The sequence below is a fragment of the Aricia agestis genome, chromosome 1 (assembly GCF_905147365.1).
Source record: "Aricia agestis chromosome 1, ilAriAges1.1, whole genome shotgun sequence".
NCBI classification, from domain to species: Eukaryota; Metazoa; Arthropoda; class Insecta; order Lepidoptera; family Lycaenidae; genus Aricia; species Aricia agestis.
The window spans coordinates 3,017,322-3,039,455 of NC_056406.1; the positions used below are offsets into that span (position 1 = coordinate 3,017,322).

The window sequence follows — 22,134 nt, forward strand, 5'->3', positions numbered from 1 at the left end:
ACAGTATTAAATATATTTCCGTTGTCTGGTACCCGTAACACAAGTCCTTCAGGTACTTAGCACGGGGTCAGACTGACGTGGTGTGAAGCGTCCATAGATAAAATTGTTGTCTTAGATTTCCTTCAGTAGTAGGGGAGGGAAGGTGCTATTGGTGTATATGTAATTGATTGTACCGTTGGTTCTTGGTGGAAATGCATGTTGAACACTGATAAAACAATATTTGCGTGCACTTTTTCCACTATATTAAGAAATTATTAACAAATTACACGACCGGTTTCGAAATTAATCATCTTCAGGTGTACTTAGTACACACTAAGTACACCTGAAGATGATTAATTTCGAAACCGGTCGTGTAATTTGTTAATAATTTCTTAATATAGTGGAAAAAGTGCACGCAAATATTGTTTTATTAGTGTTCTATTGGTGTAGTCACCCGAGCGTCATTGTGACCTAGTAGGAATGAAAATATTGAATGGACCTCTAGACCAGGAATAAATTTAACACCATGTTAGGTGTTTTGATTTGACGTTAGCGCATGGTAGAACTCTCGATAGCTCTAACAGGCCGTTAACTGATTTAACAAGCCATTATTTATTTAACATTACTTCATTGTTTGATGAAACGGGTTACGGGACTTAAGTATCTTATATCTTTTCGTATACAGGTTTCGTATATAGGTTTCGGGGGCGATAAATCTGTCTAGCTAGGAATTATTTTTAGAAAATGTCATTTTATTCGTGTTTTATCGAATACCGAGCAAAGCTCGGTCAAATAGCTAGTAATAATTTTATTATTGTAAATGTTTGTTCATAATCATTATTACTAATAATGTTATGTAAATAATATACTTCTCTGTACGTAATATGTGTTTTTTTTTCTATCTATAGTGTCATAAAAATAATATTTTTATGACACTATATATATTTTCATTATGACATCTTTAACAACCGCTTACATTTCTGAAGCGAAAAAAAACATAAAAATATGTTTAAGTATAAAAAATACATTTAAATTGTCTGAGTTTACAAAATTTAAAAAGTAGGGTTTATGATTTATATAGCAACCCTCATATCACGCACACGTCCTACACGGGCGGCCATAACTAGGCTTCACTCGTGATTAGAGAAGGTTACGTCCGTATTTTTTTTACGTCCGTGGATATTGTGTGTTTTTGACCTTTGGCTGAAGCAAATTAAGTGATTATGTCGAAAAAAAATACGGTAAGTGCTCTGTTGTATTCTTTTTAGAAAGTTAATGAATCATAAAAGGTATAAATTGTTTTATTTTTACTTAGGATTTGTTTATGATGGAGTTATGAACGTGGAAACTAAGTGGTCCATATATGTCCACTGCCCGCCAATTTTTTTCCAAATCAACTTATTTTATTTCAAAAATTTTTGATTTCAGTGGCCTTATCCTCCAAATCTTCGAGATACTGAAATTGAAAAGGCTTTGAGAGAGATTTGTGCATCTTCAGAAGACGATTCAGATGACGATGGAAGTACAATGCATGAAAATTATCCAATGTCTCCTATAAATGAAGCTTTGGACAATTTACAAGGACTGACACGCTCTGAGCTATTAGACATCTTGGAAGAAGATAGGGTCTGTCACCACCAATACCAGATCCACATCCACCATCATTTTCAATAAATGAAGATGAAGAAATGGCTAATCATAGACCTGTTGCATGCACAACAATACAAGATCCTGTGCAATCAATGATTGTACAAGAGCCAACATCATCCTCACCAATAGAAACAGAACAATTGGCTTCTCATCCTGCATTAGAGGTAACAACTATATCCATAGCCTATCATACTAATACAGCTAGTGTAAGGTCATAATTATATTATTAGGTTTACCTTTTATATGTCTTTATTTTGGAATGTTTGTTTTCAGTTACTACAAGAAGTTGTCCAACAAACACCATCTAGTGCACCACAGTTAGAAACTCTACAGGAATCAATTGATAAAAATAGGGTGCGGTCACTGGATACTTCTAATTTTGCAGCTCCAGACTTCAAAAACAAACTGAAATCCAACAAAGTTTACACAAACCGAAGTGTTCCAATTGACTATTTTGAAAATATGTTTCCCAGTGAAATAATCAATAATCATAACAAAGAATACAAATGAATATGCAAGGTTCATGTTGTCACTAAATTGGACTGCAACTGTAGAAGAAATAAAAGCTTATCTGGGAATAGTTATAATGATGGGTTTGCATCCTCTGCCAGATGTAGAACTTTATTGGTCTACAGACCCATTCTACCATAACCCAGTCATAAGTGCAGGATGACATGCAGACGTTTTAAAAAAATCACAGAAAACTTGCACTTAAGTGACAGAGCCAGAGAACTACAGCGAACTCAAGTAGGGTATGATAAATTGGGTAAAATCCGTCAAGTAATGGATATTTTAAATAAAAGTTTCAAGGATTTATTTGCATTTTTTAGCATTGAGTCCCAGACTCAATCAATCGATGAAAGTATGATCAAATTTAAGGGTAGAAGTACCATGAAACAATATATGCCAAAAAAGCCTATCAAAAGAGGCTACAAGGTCTGGGCAAGATGCGACTCTGAAACTGGGTATTTACATCAATTCAATGTTTACAGTGGCAAATGTGAAAGTAATGAAGATGGTGATGGAGGACTTGGTTTCAAAGTAGTCATGGAGTTGTGCAGAACGGTGCAGGCTGACACCCTAATAGCTTTTGACAATTTTTTTACCAGCCTGCCTTTGATGGAGATGCTACATAGGAAGAAAATTTATGCAGTTGGTACTGTCAGAGTGAACAGAAAAGGATTACCAACATGTCTTTTACCACATAAAGGCGACAAAAGAGAAAACAAGTTGAAGATTGGGGAATTCATGTTACAATATGCAGACCCGGTGTCTGTAATAAAGTGGCGTGACACAAAAGATGTATATATATGTACCACAGCATATGATCCTAAAAAAGTAGTTACTATACATCGAACCCAAAAGGATGGCCAAAAAGCACCAATGATTTGCCCATATGCAATTGAACAATACACTAGAAATATGGGGGGTGTAGATAGGCTAGATCATTTTAGGTCATCCTACTCAATAGGGAGAAAATCAACAAAGAAAAATTGGTTGAGATTATTTTGGGTTATGTTGGAAGTGGCCTGCATAAATGCATATTATATTATGTATAGTATGACACACAAGACAAGCAGTAGCAGCCACAAGGAGTTCCGTCTAAGATTGGCTCGAAATCTCATAAACAACTTTTCCACCAGGATTAGAGACCATGTCATTTTCAAAAATAAGAGAGGGGGCCAGTATGGTGTGGCAGATGAAGTGAGAATAAGAAATGTTGGGCATCACATGCCTTACAATGCAGCTACTAGAAAACGATGCCGCTTCTGCAGCATTAAGAAAGAGGTCAAAAGATCTAAAATAATTTGTAAGGTAATCAAAGTTACACTTTGTGCAACACCATGTTTTGAGAATTTTCACAAGTAGATATTTATAGAATAACTTTGCATACTGCAGAATGGTGTTTTAGAAGTTTTAGAGCATATGATTGTGTCTATTCTTTTAGTCGTTTTTTTTTTCATTTAGTGACCACCGCGTTTTTTAAATAGAAATAATAATCATAAATAAAAAACAAGAAATTAGTTTTTTTTAAATACTTTAATCTATCATAATTAAGTCTCAAATGTAAAACTATGCTCAACCTGGCTAAGGGTTAAGGCTTAGGCCAAACCTACGCGACCACGCGAATGCGAAGCGGGAGCGTCAATACACACATTTGACAACTTGTCAAATGAGTGTTTTGTATTGACGCTCCCGCTTTGCAGGCGCGAGGTCGCGTAGGTCTGTTCAAACCTTAAAGTTTGTGTCACACACACTTTTTGGCAAGTAACTTATCCTCTTTCAACTCGACTGGCACCTATACAACTTTGTTCGTGTATCGCCCAAAAGTTGACTGGTAGATAATGCCATATTACGTCGTTTTACTTTCTCAACCTCGTAACTCAATTTTTCAATATTTTTTTTTCTTACTCGTATCTCAGCTACGAGTGATGCGAACGCGAAATATACGCGGAAATGCGATGACGAAGTTAGTCGTAAACAGCGTTGCAATTATCACACACGTCATTCATACCATTTTCATAACTGCACAAAACTCGCATCTTAACTTAAGATGGTCTTGCGATCTTATAAACACAAATAAAACACAATATTACTTGCACTTTTTCCACTATATTCATTAATTACTACAAATTTAACTTAAACACACTGGCGGACTAACAGGGGGGCGGCGGGGGCGGTCCGCCCCGGGCCCCACAACTAAGGGGGCTGTTAGCGCCATCTGTATTCCGCTATTATGTCTTATACATTTTAATTCAAATTGAGCGATATTCCCCATCCTTTTCCACTGACGCCGTATGCACGCTACTGATTGGTCAAGACAAGTGGCGTGACTTGCAGAAAGCTCCTGCGCTGACGAATCAACCCCCGAGGAGAATGCATTATGCATTGTCTCTTGAAAATCGTCGCTAGCCGCGTCCACTCGCTCATCGGGCGATATATCCGCTAATAACTTTAATCCTGTGCTTTTATCCGCATCGAGCGCGCTCGCTAATAACTATAAACTATAGATGAGTGATAGTGATTTGTGAAGTGCAGCAAAACCACATCCGAAGACAATTGAAGAAGAGACGAGGTCGGCGTCATCAACTCTCAGGTAGCGTGCTTTCTCCTTTTCCTTCTTCCAGCAATATCGCTCATATTAAGAGCTGGCGATTACCAGTTCTCCTTCGAAATACAGTCCACCTAAACCCTAAATTAATTCTTTGCTTAATAAAGTAAAGACATTTCCGCAAATCGCCAGACACGGCCATATTAAAATCGGCCATCTTATCCCGACCGCACCATTTGGTAACGTCACTCTCATACAAAATTTTGGTCCATTACGAGCCGGACATCCATAATATTAATTCAACATTATAGTGTCGCTAGCAAATTCCGTATTTCAAGCGCTTCTTTTAAACCGCCTAAAGTGTTGCCTTTTATAATTAATAAATTACAATTACCGCATACCGCATACCTATCGCATTACGCATTACCGCAATTTACTTTAAATATTTCCCCGCATCTATTATTTTTCCGCATTATCTTTTCCCGCATTTAAAGTCACAGGATTATATTATACCCCGCACCGCATCGCGTACCTTACTTCCATACAAGTAGGTACTTAATATTTTACCGCCAAATTGCTCGCTGTAATTTGTACGTATTTACAAACCGCATAATATTTGTTTATACTCCCGCAATCTCAAGTATTTAATCTTTTCGCACATTTAAATAAATACTTAGGTACTTAAATACTTAGATTTTGTTTCACAAGGTCGTTAATAGAATATTAACATTTAAAAATGTCGAAAGTGTCGAAGCAAGACAAACAGTCTATTTTGAATAACAAAGAGTTAGCGATGTTATTAGCTAAGCGTAACGTTTTATTTGAGCGCATTCAAAACATTTACGATCGCTCGAAAACCGCTGAGTCATGCGAAGCTGATAAGGAATTATTTCTCAGTTCTTGCATGACGATAGAGGAAATTAGAACTAATTTTCATAAATTGTTGGACGACTATAACGCCGAATTACTTTCTTTAAATCCTGATTCCCAACTAGACTATCAAGCATACATGTCATTTGAAGAACTGTATTGCGTTATTAAACGCGTACAATCACGTTTGGAATGTAACTACGCTAAGCCCAGCGACGCGGCACGCATCGATACAGTACGTATGCAGCCGAGGCTGCCTGCGATCGAGCTCGTGTCATTCGACGGTGATATATGCAATTGGCCGCTTTTTTATGCAAGTTTTAAATCTACTGTGCACAATAATGGCTCTCTGACCGACGCTGACAGATTGTACTACTATTTATTAGGTAAACTGTCGCCGAAGGCGCGGACCGTGTTCGCAGGAGTTACACCAAATGCTGAGAATTATCAAATAATATTCCAATCGCTTCTTGATAGGTATCAGGATACTCGCATCCTCGCATCTACGTACTTAGATCAAGCTTTAAATCTTAAATTGTCTGGACCCGCGTCAGTTTCTAGTTTTCAATTATTTATGAATAACTTTGTCACTGCAGTAAACTCTTTAAAAAACTTAAAATTAGACAACCTTTCAGATTTCATATTGCTACAACTCGCTTTGAAAAAGTTCGACCGAGACACTATACGTGCGTTCGAAATGACGGAGCGTAATAACAAAATACCTACACTCGATAGTTTCATTTCTTTTATAAGAGATCAGTCTCGAATATTTCTTAATACACAAAATATTTCATATAATATTTCATCTCGTAATATCGGTAAACATAGTTCGAATAAACTACGAGGCGGTAATTCCGCTCCAAATCCGCAGTCGTACGTAACATGTTCAGAATCTATCAATAATAATAATAGTTTACTTAAATGTATGTGCAACAACATTGTGCACGATCACTTTTTTAAATGTCCCGCTTTTAATAACTTGACTCCGACCGCTCGATTTAAATATGTTAAGGATAATGAAGCTTGTGTTAATTGTTTAAGTTTAAAACATAAGATAAGCAATTGTTCAAGCACATCCAAGTGTCGTGTGTGTAACCAGCGTCACCATACATTACTGCATTTTAATAAAAATTCGCCGCGCAACATAAATAACAATCCAGTTTTTAGCGGTCAAGGTCATCGCGATAACGCTGCACCCGGGTGCACTGCGCCTAGTGATAGAAATTCCCAGCCGGAAGTATCTTTGTGTAGCACATTCGTCGCGCTGCCGGCGCGCACGCACGTGACCGCGCGGCAGACCACAAACAGTACTATACTTCTAGCTACCGCGCAAGCTATTGTTTACGATACGAGTGGATCACCGATAATCGTGCGTTGTTTACTAGATAGCGCGTCGCAAAGTAGTTTTATTACTTCCCATTGTTTCCGACGTCTCGGACTATGGAATAAAATGAAAAATTGTAATTTAATAGTTACAGGAATCGGTGGCTCGGAAAAACCGTGTAAGGGTTCCGTAGATATTAGAATATATTCGCGCCTTAATAATAATATTAATTTTAATGTTTCCTCGCTTATAGTGGATAGTATTACGGACATGTTGCCGAACGCTCATGTGGACGTATCCGCACTTACTCATCTCGAGAAATTGCCTCTCGCAGATTTAGATTTTGCGCTTCCGGGTAATATCGATATTTTGATCGGAGCTGCAGTATTCCCGCACTTACTGCTACCTAACATAGTACGCAGTGAGCAAGATAATTTACCTCCCGCTATTGAGACGGTTTTTGGTTATGCGATTATGGGCGCCGTGCCTACGTCACATAGTTCTCGTTATACTACGTCTTGCTGTTCTGTTCTTCAAGAAAATAACATTAATTCTCTCGTAAAGCGATTTTGGGAGCTTGAAGAGATTTCCGCGCCGCCCTCGATGAGTCATAAGGACCTCGAGTGTGAAGAACATTTCCGCGCTACTACTGTTCGCGATAACAGTGGTAGGTATATAGTCGCGTTACCATTTTGTGGTGACCCTTATTTGCTAGGCGATTCGTACGCCGTCGCTCTCAGACGTTTTCATTGTTTAGAACGAAAACTGAATTCGTCACCTAACTTACACCGCGCTTATAATGACGTTATTCGTGACTACATCGATAAATATTTTTTGAGCCCAGTTGTGAGTGATAACGCTGACTGCGTTCCCGCATATTATATTCCGCATCACGGTGTAGTTCGCGAAGATAAAATTTCCACTAAACTCCGCGTAGTTTTAGACGCTAGCTGTCGGACTACATCGGGCCAGTCTATCAATGATATTTTGCATACTGGACCGAATCTACAGGGTGATTTATTTAACATAATAATAAATTTTCGTCTTTTCAAAATTGCTTTGTCAGCTGATTGTCGACAAATGTTTCTTAATATAGGCGTTCACGAATCTGACCGTAGATTCCAGCGTATATTTTACCGCTTTAGTAATGATGAACCTATAACGGTTTACCAATTTAACCGCGTTTGTTTCGGACTTAGGTCCAGTCCATATCACGCCTTACGAGTTGTGCGTCAACTGATTGCTGATGAAGGCGATGATTTTCCCGCTGCTGCGTTAGCAGCTTCTAAGTCATTATTTATGGACGATATCGTTTGTAGCGTTATAGACACTCCGCGCGCAATTTCGCTTTGTGAAGAGCTTATTCAGCTTTTCAAGCGAGGCCAATTTGATCTTGTCAAATGGACGAGTAATTCAAAGGAGGTTCTCGCACACTTATCTGATTCTCATAAGGCTTCACCGGACATTGAGTTCGATAAGTCCATTCCGCATAAGGTCCTTGGCTTGCGCTGGGACAGATCGCAAGATAGTTTTCGCATTGACGTCGCACTGCCTGATGCGAAGTGTACCAAACGCATAATGCTGTCCACAATAGCTCGACTTTGGGACATAATGGGTTTTGTGGCTCCCACCATTTTGTACGCCAAGCTCTTGATAAAAGAGCTTTGGTTGGCAAAGTGTGAGTGGCATGACGCACCTCCTAAACATATAGTCGCAGCCTGGAAGCAGTTTTGCAGCGAGCTTCCCAAGCTCAATCAAATTATTATACCGCGTCACTTAGGATTAGTGGATGGATGCAGTGTTAATTTAATAGGTTTCGCTGACGCTAGCGAAAGCGCTTACGGCGGAGTAGTGTATATGCAAGTCCGCAATGGCTGTAACTATTCTGTGCAATTAGTTTGTGCCAAGTCTAAAGTCTCGCCAGTCAAAACCATTTCGATTGCAAGACTTGAATTGTGTGCAGTCCTTCTGCTGTGACAGCAGAAGGGCTGCTTCGCAAGGTCAAGGACACAGTTTCGGCCCACTACCCCATTAATAATATTTTCGCTTTCACTGACTCCAAGATAGTACTTGCTTGGATTTATTCTTCTCCGCATCGCTGGCAGACTTTTGTCGCCAATCGCATTACCATACTTATAGAGTTTGTTCCCCCCACTTGTTTTAATCACGTCCCGGGTATTGAAAACCCCGCTGACTGCCTGTCTCGTGGAATCCCTCCAATGGCCCTTCTCGATCATCCCTTATGGAAACGTGGTCCACCCTGGATTAGCCATGATCCGTCAGAGTGGCCCATTGAACCCTATAGAGAGAATACAGAAGTTGAGGACGTACCCGAGCAAAAAATTGTCTCTCATCCCGTGGTCGTTGATGTTGCGCATTCCCCGTTTTATACACTCGCACAGCGCATATCATCTTGGTCTAAGTTGTTACGCGTCATCGTTTATGTCTGCAGGTTTCTTAGGAAACTACCTAAAGGAACTTTTGTTTCAATATCCGATCTGGAATACGCAGAACGCAAATTATTATTATCCGTACAGGCTGTTCATTTTAATAATGATATTCAAAGTTTAAAAAATAACTTACATGTTTCCCCCGCTCTTCTTAAACTTAAACCGTTTCTCGATGAGAAAGGTATAATACGCGTCGGTGGTCGTTTGTCAAATTCAGACGAGCCTTATAACTATAAGCATCCGTGCATTCTTCCGCGTCATGATCATGTAGTCGATCTTCTTGTAGAATTTTATCACAAAAGGCATCTTCATGCCGGTCCAGAGCTACTTACGAGGGCTGCTATTTATGTATCCGGAATTAAAAAAAGAAACAAACATATATCATTTAATATGGTTTTATTGCTTTTCAAAATATTCGCCGCGATGATCGACACACTTTTGCATACGCTGGAACCAATTTTCATAGCACTTTTTCCATTCTGATTGAGGTATCTCCAAAACGTGCATTTTGAACGCATCAACAGCCTCTTCGCGGCTCGAAAAACGTTGACCACGTAATTTGTTCTTCGCGTATGGAAATTAAAAGAAATCGTTAGGTGCCAAATCAGGGCTGACCGGCGGATGACCAGTCAATTCGATCTTTTGACCCTCCAAAAACTGAGTTGTTTCAGCTGAGGTGTGACAGCTAGCATTGTCGTGATGTAATATGATTCTGCGTTGTCGGTTGTCCTTTCTTATTTCTTCAAAGACTTCTGGTAAACAAATGGTCGTATACCATTCAGAATTAACCGTTTTACGATTCTCTAATGGCACTGTAGCCACATGTCCATTAATTCCAAAAAAACAGGCGACCATTTGCTTCAAAGTACTTTTTGCACGAGTAACTTTTGTTGGTTTCGGCTCATCTTGGAACACCCACACCGTTGACTGTTGTTTAGTTTCGGGGTCATATGCATAGATCCAAGATTCATCACCTGTGTAGATATTATAAACGGCTTTTGACGTACCACGGTTGTATTTTTTTATCATTTTTTTTTGCACCAATCGACACGAGCCCGTTTTTGATCGATTGTCAAGTTGTGCGGAATCCAACGCGAACATATTTTTTTTACAGCCAAATGTTCGTGTAATATCTTATGTATGCTCGTCATACTTATGCCTAAGGACGCCTCTATCTCGCGATATGTAACATGACGATCACGCATTATTAGTTCCCGCACAGCATCTATATTTTGTGGGACAACAGCTGTTTTTGGGCGACCTTCTTTATTTTCATCCGTGAGCATAGACCGCCCACGATTAAACTCACTGTACCAGTGATAAACAGTGGTTTTTGATGGTGCTTCATCTCCAAAAGTTGCGGTGAGTTGAATAAAGCACTGTTGTTGATTTAGCCCACGCCGAAAATCGTAGTAAATCATTGCACGAAAATGTTCACGCGTTAAATCCATGGCAAATGAAGACACGCAATTTTCAAAATGACGCCACAATGGAAAAATAATTGACAGTCACATGAAACAAAATGTATTCTTCAACCAAAGAGTTCTATTTTCAAATGTTGTAATTACTTTTTAACCCTTCAGTAAGTGCCAAAATCTTTGCAAAAATGTAGGGTACGTGGTTTGCAAAAAAAAAATGGCACCCGGCCTACCCCCTTTGTACAAATAATGTAATAACCTTACATCTAATCCATATTTTATGTTTGTGTGAAAAATATTATAATATATATTAAATTTTCTATCTATCAAGCCATCATAATATAGTATTTAGTCAGATGTGATATTTGTCTCATCACTGTAAACTTTGAAATCTATGTTTCTAACTATTTCGCAACAAATATATTAATACATTATTATAATCTCAATAACACAGAGCTATACAAACTGTTTATGTAAACAATTCTTTGAAATAACTTAACTTGTTATCAATAAACAGATAAGAGATAAGAGTAATAAAAACCGGTTTTGGTATTATACACAAGCAAACTTCGTCCTTAGTGCAATACAAATAAAGTTCAAAATGGCCGCGGCCGGCAAAAAGCCGTTATAAATAGGTAATTTTTATCTTGATTATTTTACTAAAACGATACTATTATATACTATTACTAGGATCTAAATCGTTTTGTACACGATAATATACGCTTTTAACGTCAATTATTTACAAAAATATTAAACAAATCGCGTTCAAATCACATAAATAACAACCAAATTTTCTCGTGTAAACTAGAAGTTATTACGATGTAAGTATTTCTTTCAAATGATTATCTAAAACTATTTATAAATTATAATTAATAAATTAAACTATTTTACTACTTACATTCGTTAAATCCATCAATAATATCAAACAAACAACACAACATGGCAGAACACACACGAAAAATTCACGATTTTCAAATGACTGACAAATATTCGTCGACCACAGATTGTATAATATTTTGCATTCAGAATGTGGCAAATTTATCGTAGATCATAACTAACCAAACTTCTTCATACAAAAGTAGTCTCTAAGTCAACGAAATACGTAATTCAATCGAACGAAAGAGCGCGGCCACATCCGGCCGCTTGGGTGTAGACGGAATGGCTGCAGTATAATCTGTGGCGGCCGGATCCGGCCGCTTGGGGATTAAAAGGTTAAATATTGTTCTTGTAAGTGGCCAGTTCCGGATACATAAATAGCAGCCCTCGTATGTCCTTACTCAGGCAAAAGTACTGGATTTTAGCTGCTCGGCGAACCATTCGCCAGATAATACATAAATGTAACACGTGTTTTAGATTTCGTCCGCGTCCAACTTATCCTCTTATGGCAGACCTTCCTAGCCAACGCGTGAACCAGGTAGATAAGGCGTTCACATTTACCGGTTGCGATTATGCTGGACCTCTACAGTACACTCCGATACGTGGTCGAGGTGTTAAAGGTCGTAAGGCTTGGTTATGCATATTCACATGCCTAACAACGCGCGCTACGCATATTGAGATTGCGACGGATTTGAGCACGGTGTCTTTTCTAGCCGCACTAAAACGTTTTCTTTCGCGCCGCGGCCCTATACAGTGCTTGTACTCTGATAACGGCACTTGTTTCGTGGGCGCTAATTCGTACTTACGCGATTTATATAAATTTCTAAATGAAGAATACCGCATACGTCTTCAAGACGAACTTTTGACCAATCACATTGATTGGAAATTTATTCCGCCTGCCTCTCCACATTTCGGGGGATGCTGGGAGAGCATGGTTAAGGTAATAAAAACGCACCTCTTTAAGGTTATAGGTCAACAAATTCTTTCTTACGAGGAACTTTTAACTGTCCTTGCTCAAGTCGAGGCATTGATAAACTCGCGTCCGCTTACTACGTTGAGCAGCGATCCCGCTGAGCCTTCTGCTTTAACTCCTGCGCACTTCTTAAACACAGTGCCATTGTCGTCACTACCCGCTCCTGAAGCACATTCATCTAACATGCTTCAAAGACATACACTGCTCGACAAGCTCGTGCAGTCATTTTGGCGGCGCTGGCGTTTAGAGTACTTACATAAGCTGCAGACTAGATATAAGTGGAGTAGTCCTGCTTCGCCTATACGGGAGGGAACGTTAGTTATTATCATTAATGACAATTCACCACCGCTTTCGTGGCCACTAGGTGTCATCGAAAAGTTACATACCGCTAAAGATGGTACAACTCGCGTTGTGACTGTTAAGACCGCGAAGGGAAGCTACGTGCGCCCTGTTGTACGTCTCTGTCCATTACCTACCCAGTGAGATCTAGTTGTAACCTAGATCTCCTTCCTTTAGTTTGTAGGTTAGTTATAATTCAGTAAATTGACGGTAATGCGATAGTTTACTTACTTAAGAAATATACTACTATTTTTCAGTCTTTTTTAAAGGTAACCCTTTAAGGCCGGGGGAATGTTAGCGCCATCTGTATTCCGCTATTATGTCTTATACATTTTAATTCAAATTGAGCGATATTTCCCATCCTTTTCCACTGACGCCGTATGCACGCTACTGATTGGTCAAGACAAGTGGCGTGACTTGCAGAAAGCTCCTGCGCTGACGAATCAACCCCCGAGGAGAATGCATTATGCATTGTCTCTTGAAAATCGTCGCTAGCCGCGTCCACTCGCTCATCGGGCGATATATCCGCTAATAACTTTAATCCTGTGCTTTTATCCGCATCGAGCGCGCTCGCTAATAACTATAAACTATAGATGAGTGATAGTGATTTGTGAAGTGCAGCAAAACCACATCCGAAGACAATTGAAGAAGAGACGAGGTCGGCGTCATCAACTCTCAGGTAGCGTGCTTTCTCCTTTTCCTTCTTCCAGCAATATCGCTCATATTAAGAGCTGGCGATTACCAGTTCTTCTTCGAAATACAGTCCACCTAAACCCTAAATTAATTCTTTGCTTAATAAAGTAAAGACATTTCCGCAAATCGCCAGACACGGCCATATTAAAATCGGCCATCTTATCCCGACCGCACCATTTGGTAACGTCACTCTCATACAGGGGCCTCGGCTTGGCATTAAAAAAATATTCGCTTGTCAACTCAGATTATATTATTATTTTAAACCATTCTTCCGATCATTTACCATAATAAATAAACGGTGTAGGTACCTAATTCATCTAAGTTCATAACGCTTAGAGTTGTGAAAACCAGTGCTGCCAATTTAGCATTTTTATGGCTAAATTTAGCATTTTACTAAGTGATTTGGCATGCATAAATTCAGTTTAGCATATAGCATATTTTTTAGCATTTTAATTGGAAAGCTTATTCACACTTGAATTTCTTAATGCAAACACGAACCCAGAATAATGCGATGTTTCTGAACGGGACCACAGAGGTCTATACTCTATGATTTGGGGAATCCCCCTTAGATTGAACTTCATATCGTAATTCGTAGTAGTTTATAGCAACAGTCGACATTGTCATCAATGGTACCTTTTGTTTTGTCTGATTTGCATACGTGATTACGTGCGTTGAGAGTTATTAAAAAGAGATTGTAAAATTGACAATGCCTCCAAAATACAGCCAACATTACCGTGCAGAATGGGAATTGATATCCGATTTTAAAGAGTGGCTTCAGCCGGTCGAAAGTGATACCACAAAGGCCTACTGTAAGTATTGCAAGAGTCAGTTAGTGGCAAAATATTTTTGTTTAAAACAACATGCTTCGTCCTCCATGTCACAACAGGTCAAAAAAAAATTGTGTTCCCGAAGGTGATAAAAATCTCAACACTCAAAAAGCTGAAAGTACACTTTCTTTGTTCATTTGTGAACATTGTTCAATACTAACCACTGATCATTTGTCACAAGTTTGTAAGAACAGATTTAGCGATAGCCAAAGTGCTGACTTGCGACTGCACAGAACAAAGTGCACAAATATAATTAAGAATGTTTTGGCACCACATTTCTGTCAAGAATTAGTAGATGATATTGGAGATCAAGAATATAGTATATTGATTGATGAATCAACAGATGTTTCAGTAAGCAAATTGTTAGGCGTGACGGTTAGATATTTCAGCTTATCGTTGAAGAAAATTGTTTCCACTTTCTTGGGAATAGTCGAAATTGAAGACGGAACAACAAACGGGATAGTTAATGGCTTAAAAATATTGCTTTCCGGTTTAAATTTGAATATAAAAAATATAATCGGCATTTGCACCGATAACGCGAATGTTATGACGGGTACCACAAACGGTGTCCATCAATTGCTAAAAAATGAAACTGGCAAAGACAACTTGGTATTAGTACGCTGCGTGTGTCACTCCTTACAGTTAGCAATGTCGCATGCCTCTGAACGGACACTTCCTAGAAATATAGACTTTTTAATACGTGAAACTTTTAACTGGTTCAGTCATTCGTCGAAGCGGCAAATGTACTATAAAGAATTATACAAAACCATGAACTGTGGATCAGAGCCTCTTAAGATTCCTCGACTATGCAATACTAGATGGATATCCATTGAGCCAGCTGTGGTTCGTACTTTGGAACAATGGGACGAGTTGAAACTGTTGTTTCAAGTTGCTAGAAGCAGCGAACAATGTTATATGGCAGAAATGTTGTACAATATGTACAATGATCCCGTAAACCATTTATATTTAATTTATATTAAGCCAATCGTTCGAGAAGTCCAAACGGTAAATAAACTTTTTGAAAGTAATGATGTTGAGATAACAAAACTTTACAATGACCTTATTGGCTTAACGGAATCTATAAGTCGCCGCATTTTGAATCCTACAGCCAGAGTTGACGTACTGACACAAAATATTGCCAGTTATATAGATCCGTCCGTGTATATGGGATACGTTTTCGAAACAAAGTTAAGGGAGTATGATTTAGCACAAGAAGTGACGCAAAATCTTAAACAGAGATGCATAAATTTTACTCTTAAACTTGTGACAGAATTACAATCGAGATTGCCCACGAACTTTGCAGTTCTACAGAAAATTTCAATGTTTTCAGTGCAGGAGACGCTAAAAGTTGTCAAACCATCTATCATTGAAATAGCGCAAGAATTCAATGTAAATGCTACAGAAATTGATAAACTTATATTACAATGGCGAAACATTGTTTTTATACAATGGCAGTGTACTTCCTCTACTATTAAATTTTGGTGTGAAGTTTTGGACTACAAGGACGCTGCTGAAAATAATCCCTTCAAAGAACTGGCTGTATTTGCAATAATGTTGTTAACATTACCTTATTCAAATGCAGACGTAGAGCGTGTATTTAGCCAAGATAACTTAGTTAAAACAAAACTCAGGAACAGTTTATCAACTTCAACCCTAAACGCAATTTTGTACGTAAGATTCGGATTAAAAAGGGTTAACAAATGTTGTCACTCTTACGAGGTCCCTGACCCAGTGTTGCGAAAAATAGGGACAAATGAGGCCCATTGCATCTTCATCTTCCGCTCCGGCTGCATCTATTGAAGAGGATACAGAGGAGGGTCTTAATTTTTTATTTGTGTCACAAAATTAGCCCTTTCGGTGCTTCCTTGGCTTGATTGTTAAGATTTATTTAATAAATATTTTTCTTTCTGCATTAGCATTTTATTTTAGCATTTTTCGAAATTTTTAGCATGTTTTTAGCATTTTTTTAATGTAGATTTGGCAGAAAATAATTTTTAGAGTTGGCAGCACTGGTGAAAACTGAAGTTCGGACTTCGGAAACGTATTTTGCGACTCGTCTGCGAGACTTTTCGTGGCGCGAATTCTAGTAGCGCGCCGCCGGCGGGTGGCACGGCGCGGCGCCACGGTAATATTATCCGCGGCCTCTGTGGCCTGTGCCACTCGGGATGTGGCCCACACCCCACCACGCCCGCGCCAGTCGCGTGGTATTTGCCTTCCGAATCGGACGCACATGTATGGCACACTAGTAATAAGTAATTAGAGCTTTTAGGAGTTGAAGTGAAGCGAGCGAAAAAAGTGAAAAGAGCGGACGTTTATTTGGAATAAGTGAGTACAAACTACATGTTTTATTTTTATTAATTTATTGAATTCATTTATCACGTTGCAGGCATAATTTTTTTGCTTCATTCACCGTCATACATCGCTTCATAAATGCGCATATTTATTTGAAATACATTTGCGATGATATTTCTGTTTATTATACAATAACAAAGTGAGTATGTAATGTACATGGATATTTCTTCATTTCATTATAGTGAAGAGAAATGCTCCAAGTGGATCCCAGAAAAGGAAGATAAAGAAGGCAAAGGCTAAGGAGGCCGAATTACTATCGGGATCGCTGTTGAAATATGTTAATGAAAAGAGATGCTCTAACCAGAACGAAGAAAGTAACATCGAGGCGTCAAGTCGTAAGAATTATTATTTAATATTTATTATTTTTACGCAAATTTTACTTTGGTATCATATGATTTATATGATTTGTTTTTAACAAGAGAACAAAGAGACAGTCAGACAGTGTATTTTATTTTTACTTTCTTTATGCTCTTTTCAAAAAATTATTCCATTCCAGCGCTGCATATCAGTTACGATTTCTAGTTGATTTGATTCAATATGCATCATTATCGAACTGCAGTATAAATCATAAAAATGTTCGACTCATTTGTCCAGCTTTAGACATACTTAGTTTCCAATATGGATTTAATAATAATAATAAATTTTGACCATATGTAAACTGACATATGCAATGTCATTTTTATATGGTCAAAATTTATTATTATTATTAAATCCATATTCATAAATTATGTATATTTCATACGATAAACGACTGCTTATTTGGTAGTTAAAATTGTAAACATAATAATATAACTAGCTGTTGCCCGCGATTTCGTCCGCGTCAACATAATTCACCACTTAGGGGTATGAAGAATACATAGTAGCCGATTCTCAGACCTCTTGAATATGCTTATAAAATTTGGTAAATATCGGTAAAGCCGTTTCGGATGAGTACGGTAACTAACATTGTGACATGGACATTTTATATATTAGGTTAATATTATACTTACATAAACGGAGAAAAAATTATTATAAGTATGTTAAATAATATTTTAAATTAACGGATTAACAGTACACACTCATAAATGCAACACTCACAAGATACGAATTTACGAATTGTTTTTGTAATGTAAAAAAAACTTATTTGACTTTTTATTTAAGGTCAAGAAGAACGAGAAACCTAATTGGTAGAAACAGAAAGACATAAAGAAAAGGACAAATCACCAGAAGTAGATGTACTGAGTAAGAAAAAGGTGACAACAACTATAGATGCGTCTCATCTAGGGGATAGTAACGAAGACATAAATTGCGTCGAAAACCTATGTCTTGTTGAAGGAGAGAAAGAAGGAGAAATGAGCTCTCGTCCAGAACCAAAAGAAGGAACCAGTTTTGATTATGAATTTTTAGATTCCGATGATGCTGCGAACTGGCCAGTACCCTTACCAGATCACCGTCGACTAGAGATTATTAAGCAGGGTAGTGAGACATTCCAATATAAAGATGGTCCATTTATTTCTATTGTCAGACAGGGCGAACATGCTAAGGGACCACAACGTAGCTTAACAACATCATGGTTTTACACAACTATGGGAGACGGAAAAAAATGTCTTCGAAAATGGATGATTTACTCTACATCGACTAACATGCTACATTGCTTTTGCTGTCAACATTTTGCATCCATGGATGATCTGAGTAAACCATTTGTTTCTGGATATCAAAAATGGTGGAAATTAAATCCAAATATTGCACTTCACGAGTCATCTCATCAACATGTATCCAATTTGGAAAAATTGAAAACTCTTGCAGTTGGATTGAAAAAAAAAATTAAACTATTGATAAAGTAAATGAAGACACTATAAATCGCGAGGCAAAAAAATGGTGAAACATACTACATCGACTTTTGGATATTACATTATTTTTGGCTCAGCAGAATCTCGCTTTTAGAGGCCATAGAGAAGATCCTTCATCAGAAAATAGAGGTAATTTCATAGAATTGGTGAAAATGATGGCAAAATACGATCCCGTATTAAGTGAGCACTGGTCAAAACTACAAGAAGCTGCAGGTGGATCGCAAAGAGTACCTTCTTATTTATCAAAAGGCATCCAGAATGAATTTCTTTCTATTTTAAGTCATCACGTAAAACAGAAAATTATTGATGATATTAAAAAATCTAAATATTTTGGAATTATGTTTGATAGTACTCCAGACGAGAGCCATACCGACCAAATTAGTGAAATAATAAGATATGTTTGTATAGAAGAAGGAGCTGTGGAAGTTCGGGAGTCCTTCTTAGGTTTCTTTTCTATGTCAGGAAAGACGGCAAGTGATATGGCAAATGATATCCTAAAACAGCTAGAAAAAGATGGGTTAGACATTCAACTTTGTAGAGCTCAAGGCTACGATAATGCCGCCTCAATGTCTGGTGTTCATGGAGGAGTCCAAAAGAAAATCCGAGATGTTAACCCTAAAGCATTATTTAGTCCTTGTGCAAATCACTCATTAAATCTTTGTGGTGTACATTATGTTGCATGCATTCCTTCTAGTGTAACCTGTTTCGGCACTTTAGAAAAAATATATTCATTCTTTTCCGCTTCGACCCACAGAGGGGAAATACTAATACAAAAGGTTGGGAAAACTTTGAAAAGACTGTGTGATACACGCTGTAGTTCTCATCATGATTCTGTTAAAGCAGTCAGACAAAATGTAGAACAACTGGTCCTTACATTTGAAGAAATGTGTGATCCTTCGAAAGAGAATTTGGATACTAGGTCTGCAGCAAGCGTACTACTTCCTGCAATATGTGACTTCACATTCTTATGCTTCTTGGAGTTCTGGAATATGATTTTGGAAGAAGTAAATATAACCCAAAAATATTTACAATCACCCGAAATCACACTTGACATGGGTTTGATAAAAATGAAGGCACTGCAATTGTTTCTTGTCGAGGAAAGAGATACGCTCGTGACTAAGGCTATACAATTTGGCACTCAAAAATGTAGAGAAATGGGCATATAAATATATTGACAAAAAAAAAAAAATCTACCAGGAGAAACATCATCAGATGCCAGATTGACTTTGCAAGAAGAAGTTCGCAGATCTATGTTCGAGTGCTTGGATAGATTTAGTCAAGAATTGGCTACAAGATTCACTGCTATGGAAAAAATTTCTAGCACCTTTCATATTGTACAACCAAAATTCCTGATAAAAGGTGCTGTAGAAAATGAACTTGACCAGGCTGTAGAAAAGCTTAACCTAGTCTATGGTGATTTTGACAAGGAAGAATTATGTAAAGAAGTTTACATATTGCGAAGAAATGTAAGCGCAACTAATACTGCAGAGGAAGCTGCTTCATGGAGTGCTAAAAAAATGTTTGAATTTATTATTAGATGGGACTTTACCGAATCACTACCCAACATATGTCTGATACTTCACCTATTGTATTTCCTAACAATTAGTGTATCTGTGGCGTCGTGTTAAAGAAGCTTTTCGAAACTTAAAACTTATAAAAAATTATCTACCATGACTGAAGAACGACATTCTAGCTTGGCTATTTTGTCGATTGAAAGAAAAGCAGCGTCGGTAGAATTTTTCTTCCAAAATTAACGTTTGGAAGAAAAATTCTACCGAGTTGTAAAAAAATACCATGATGCTGACAACCCTAATATTTGTTTTGATTATATTTAATTATTTAAAACTACCGACGTTAAGTACACCTGATGATGATTTTTATCGAAACCGGTCGTGTTTAAGTTAAATTTGTAGTAATTAATGAATATAGTGGAAAAAGTGCAAGTAATATTGTGTTTTATTTGTGTTTAAAATGAATTTCCACCAAGAACCGACAGTACAATCAATTATATATATTGCGATCTTATGCCTATAGCCTTTGGGTATATTTTTCATTACTGTTACCAACTTCCGGTAATGGTAGGCGGAACTAAGGAGAACTATGGACGTCAATGATTACATTTTAATTATTAATTAATAAGTATGATTAATTTAAACTGGTAATTTAATAAGTTATATCTATCTAAGCTTATATATTTTTTTGTAGTCTGATTCATTGATGTTATTCTAATAATTATTTTTAGAGGATGTTAAATGGTCAATTGATCACTTTTCTAGTATTTAAGAGCTTGCTGTCATGAATTATCGACATTATTGTAACGACTGTTAATAAGAGGATACTCTGTTCAAATAAATATTGAAATAGTAAAGTACTGTTGTTTAATATTACTTTGATAATCGAGAAGCGAGGTTGCCGCTCTTACGGTGTGAAGTTCGTCTATATTGCAAAGAAAGCTGTTGCAGTTGGATCTTATAACTTTAATCTTATAAAAAAAATGGGAGTGCAAAATTTAGTGCATTAAACGGTAAGTTATATCTACAAATGTTTGTTGTTTGTTAGCAGGTAGTTCCTAGTTATTTACTGATTAAAAATAATTGTTTTACTTAGCTTTTAGGTTACTTTCACTTTGATTTAACACAGCTAGGTTAACTTGTGTTTCTGCCTACCTCTCGTGAATAGCAAATACATGGCGTGTATTTATGAATCTTCTCTTTGTTCATTAGTTTCGTATGGTACTTTTAAATATACTGAGCTGTAGGTATTCACAAAGTTTTATGCAGAATGTAGGAAGAGGCCATTATTATAAAATAATTTACACCCTACAGTTATTTTATTTTATAAAGTCTTTTTGTTTTTTTCAGGTCCTTAAAATGCGGAGCCGTGCTTTAAAGTTGCTAAATTTAGCAACTAAAGACAAGAAAGAAGACAATGGAAATCGTACGGGGTCATCTAACAAGTCTGTAACATCTATGGCTTCTGGTTCTGGTGGTGGAGTTGATACGGGGTCTTCTCATGATTTAGTGACCTCTGTTGCTTCTTTTTCTGGTACCGATACCGCAAATTTATTAACTAAAGAAAACACAGAATATGGTGGAGTCAGAAAGGGATCTTTAAATGATACAGTCACTTCCATTGGTTCTGCTTCTAATATCAATACTGCAAATATCTTGATACTGAAAGAGAAGAAAGTTAGTCGTTTTAGATGAGAGATCCGGATATTTTATTCTTCAAGCCTCACGAGATTGTTCGACTTCGACAAATGAGCGCAATATTGATCCAACACATTGCATTTTGGATGATATCACTGGTCAGTTTATTCCAATACCTTCCTCGAGTAATTATATCTCTTCATGTGTTTTATCTGGATCAGATAGTGATTCAACTTTCATTCCTGATAGTGATGATGATAGTTCAGGAACGGATATGGACACATCTTACGTGGCTCTGGATGAGACTAGTGGGTTAATAAAACGAAAAAGGGCAAAGAAAGGACAAGCAGATA

At 37.5% G+C, this 22,134-nt stretch overlaps 2 protein-coding genes across 2 annotated transcripts; both read left to right on the forward strand.

Moving 5' to 3' along the window:
* Window positions 1–1,734: 1,734 nt before the first annotated feature.
* On the forward strand, window positions 1,735–3,521 carry LOC121726520 (piggyBac transposable element-derived protein 4-like). Its single transcript, XM_042113915.1, has 2 exons — window positions 1,735–1,793; window positions 1,903–3,521. Exon 2 carries the CDS (start codon window positions 2,299–2,301, stop codon window positions 3,496–3,498), a length of 1,200 nt encoding a protein of 399 aa, XP_041969849.1. The 5' UTR covers window positions 1,735–1,793; window positions 1,903–2,298; the 3' UTR covers window positions 3,499–3,521.
* A 3,624-nt stretch (window positions 3,522–7,145) lies between these two features.
* On the forward strand, window positions 7,146–13,703 carry LOC121730407. Its single transcript, XM_042119435.1, has 3 exons — window positions 7,146–7,230; window positions 7,633–8,751; window positions 13,642–13,703. The coding sequence occupies exons 1-3, from the start codon at window positions 7,146–7,148 to the stop codon at window positions 13,701–13,703; spliced, it is 1,266 nt and encodes a 421-aa protein (XP_041975369.1).
* The last annotated feature ends 8,431 nt before the right edge of the window (window positions 13,704–22,134 follow it).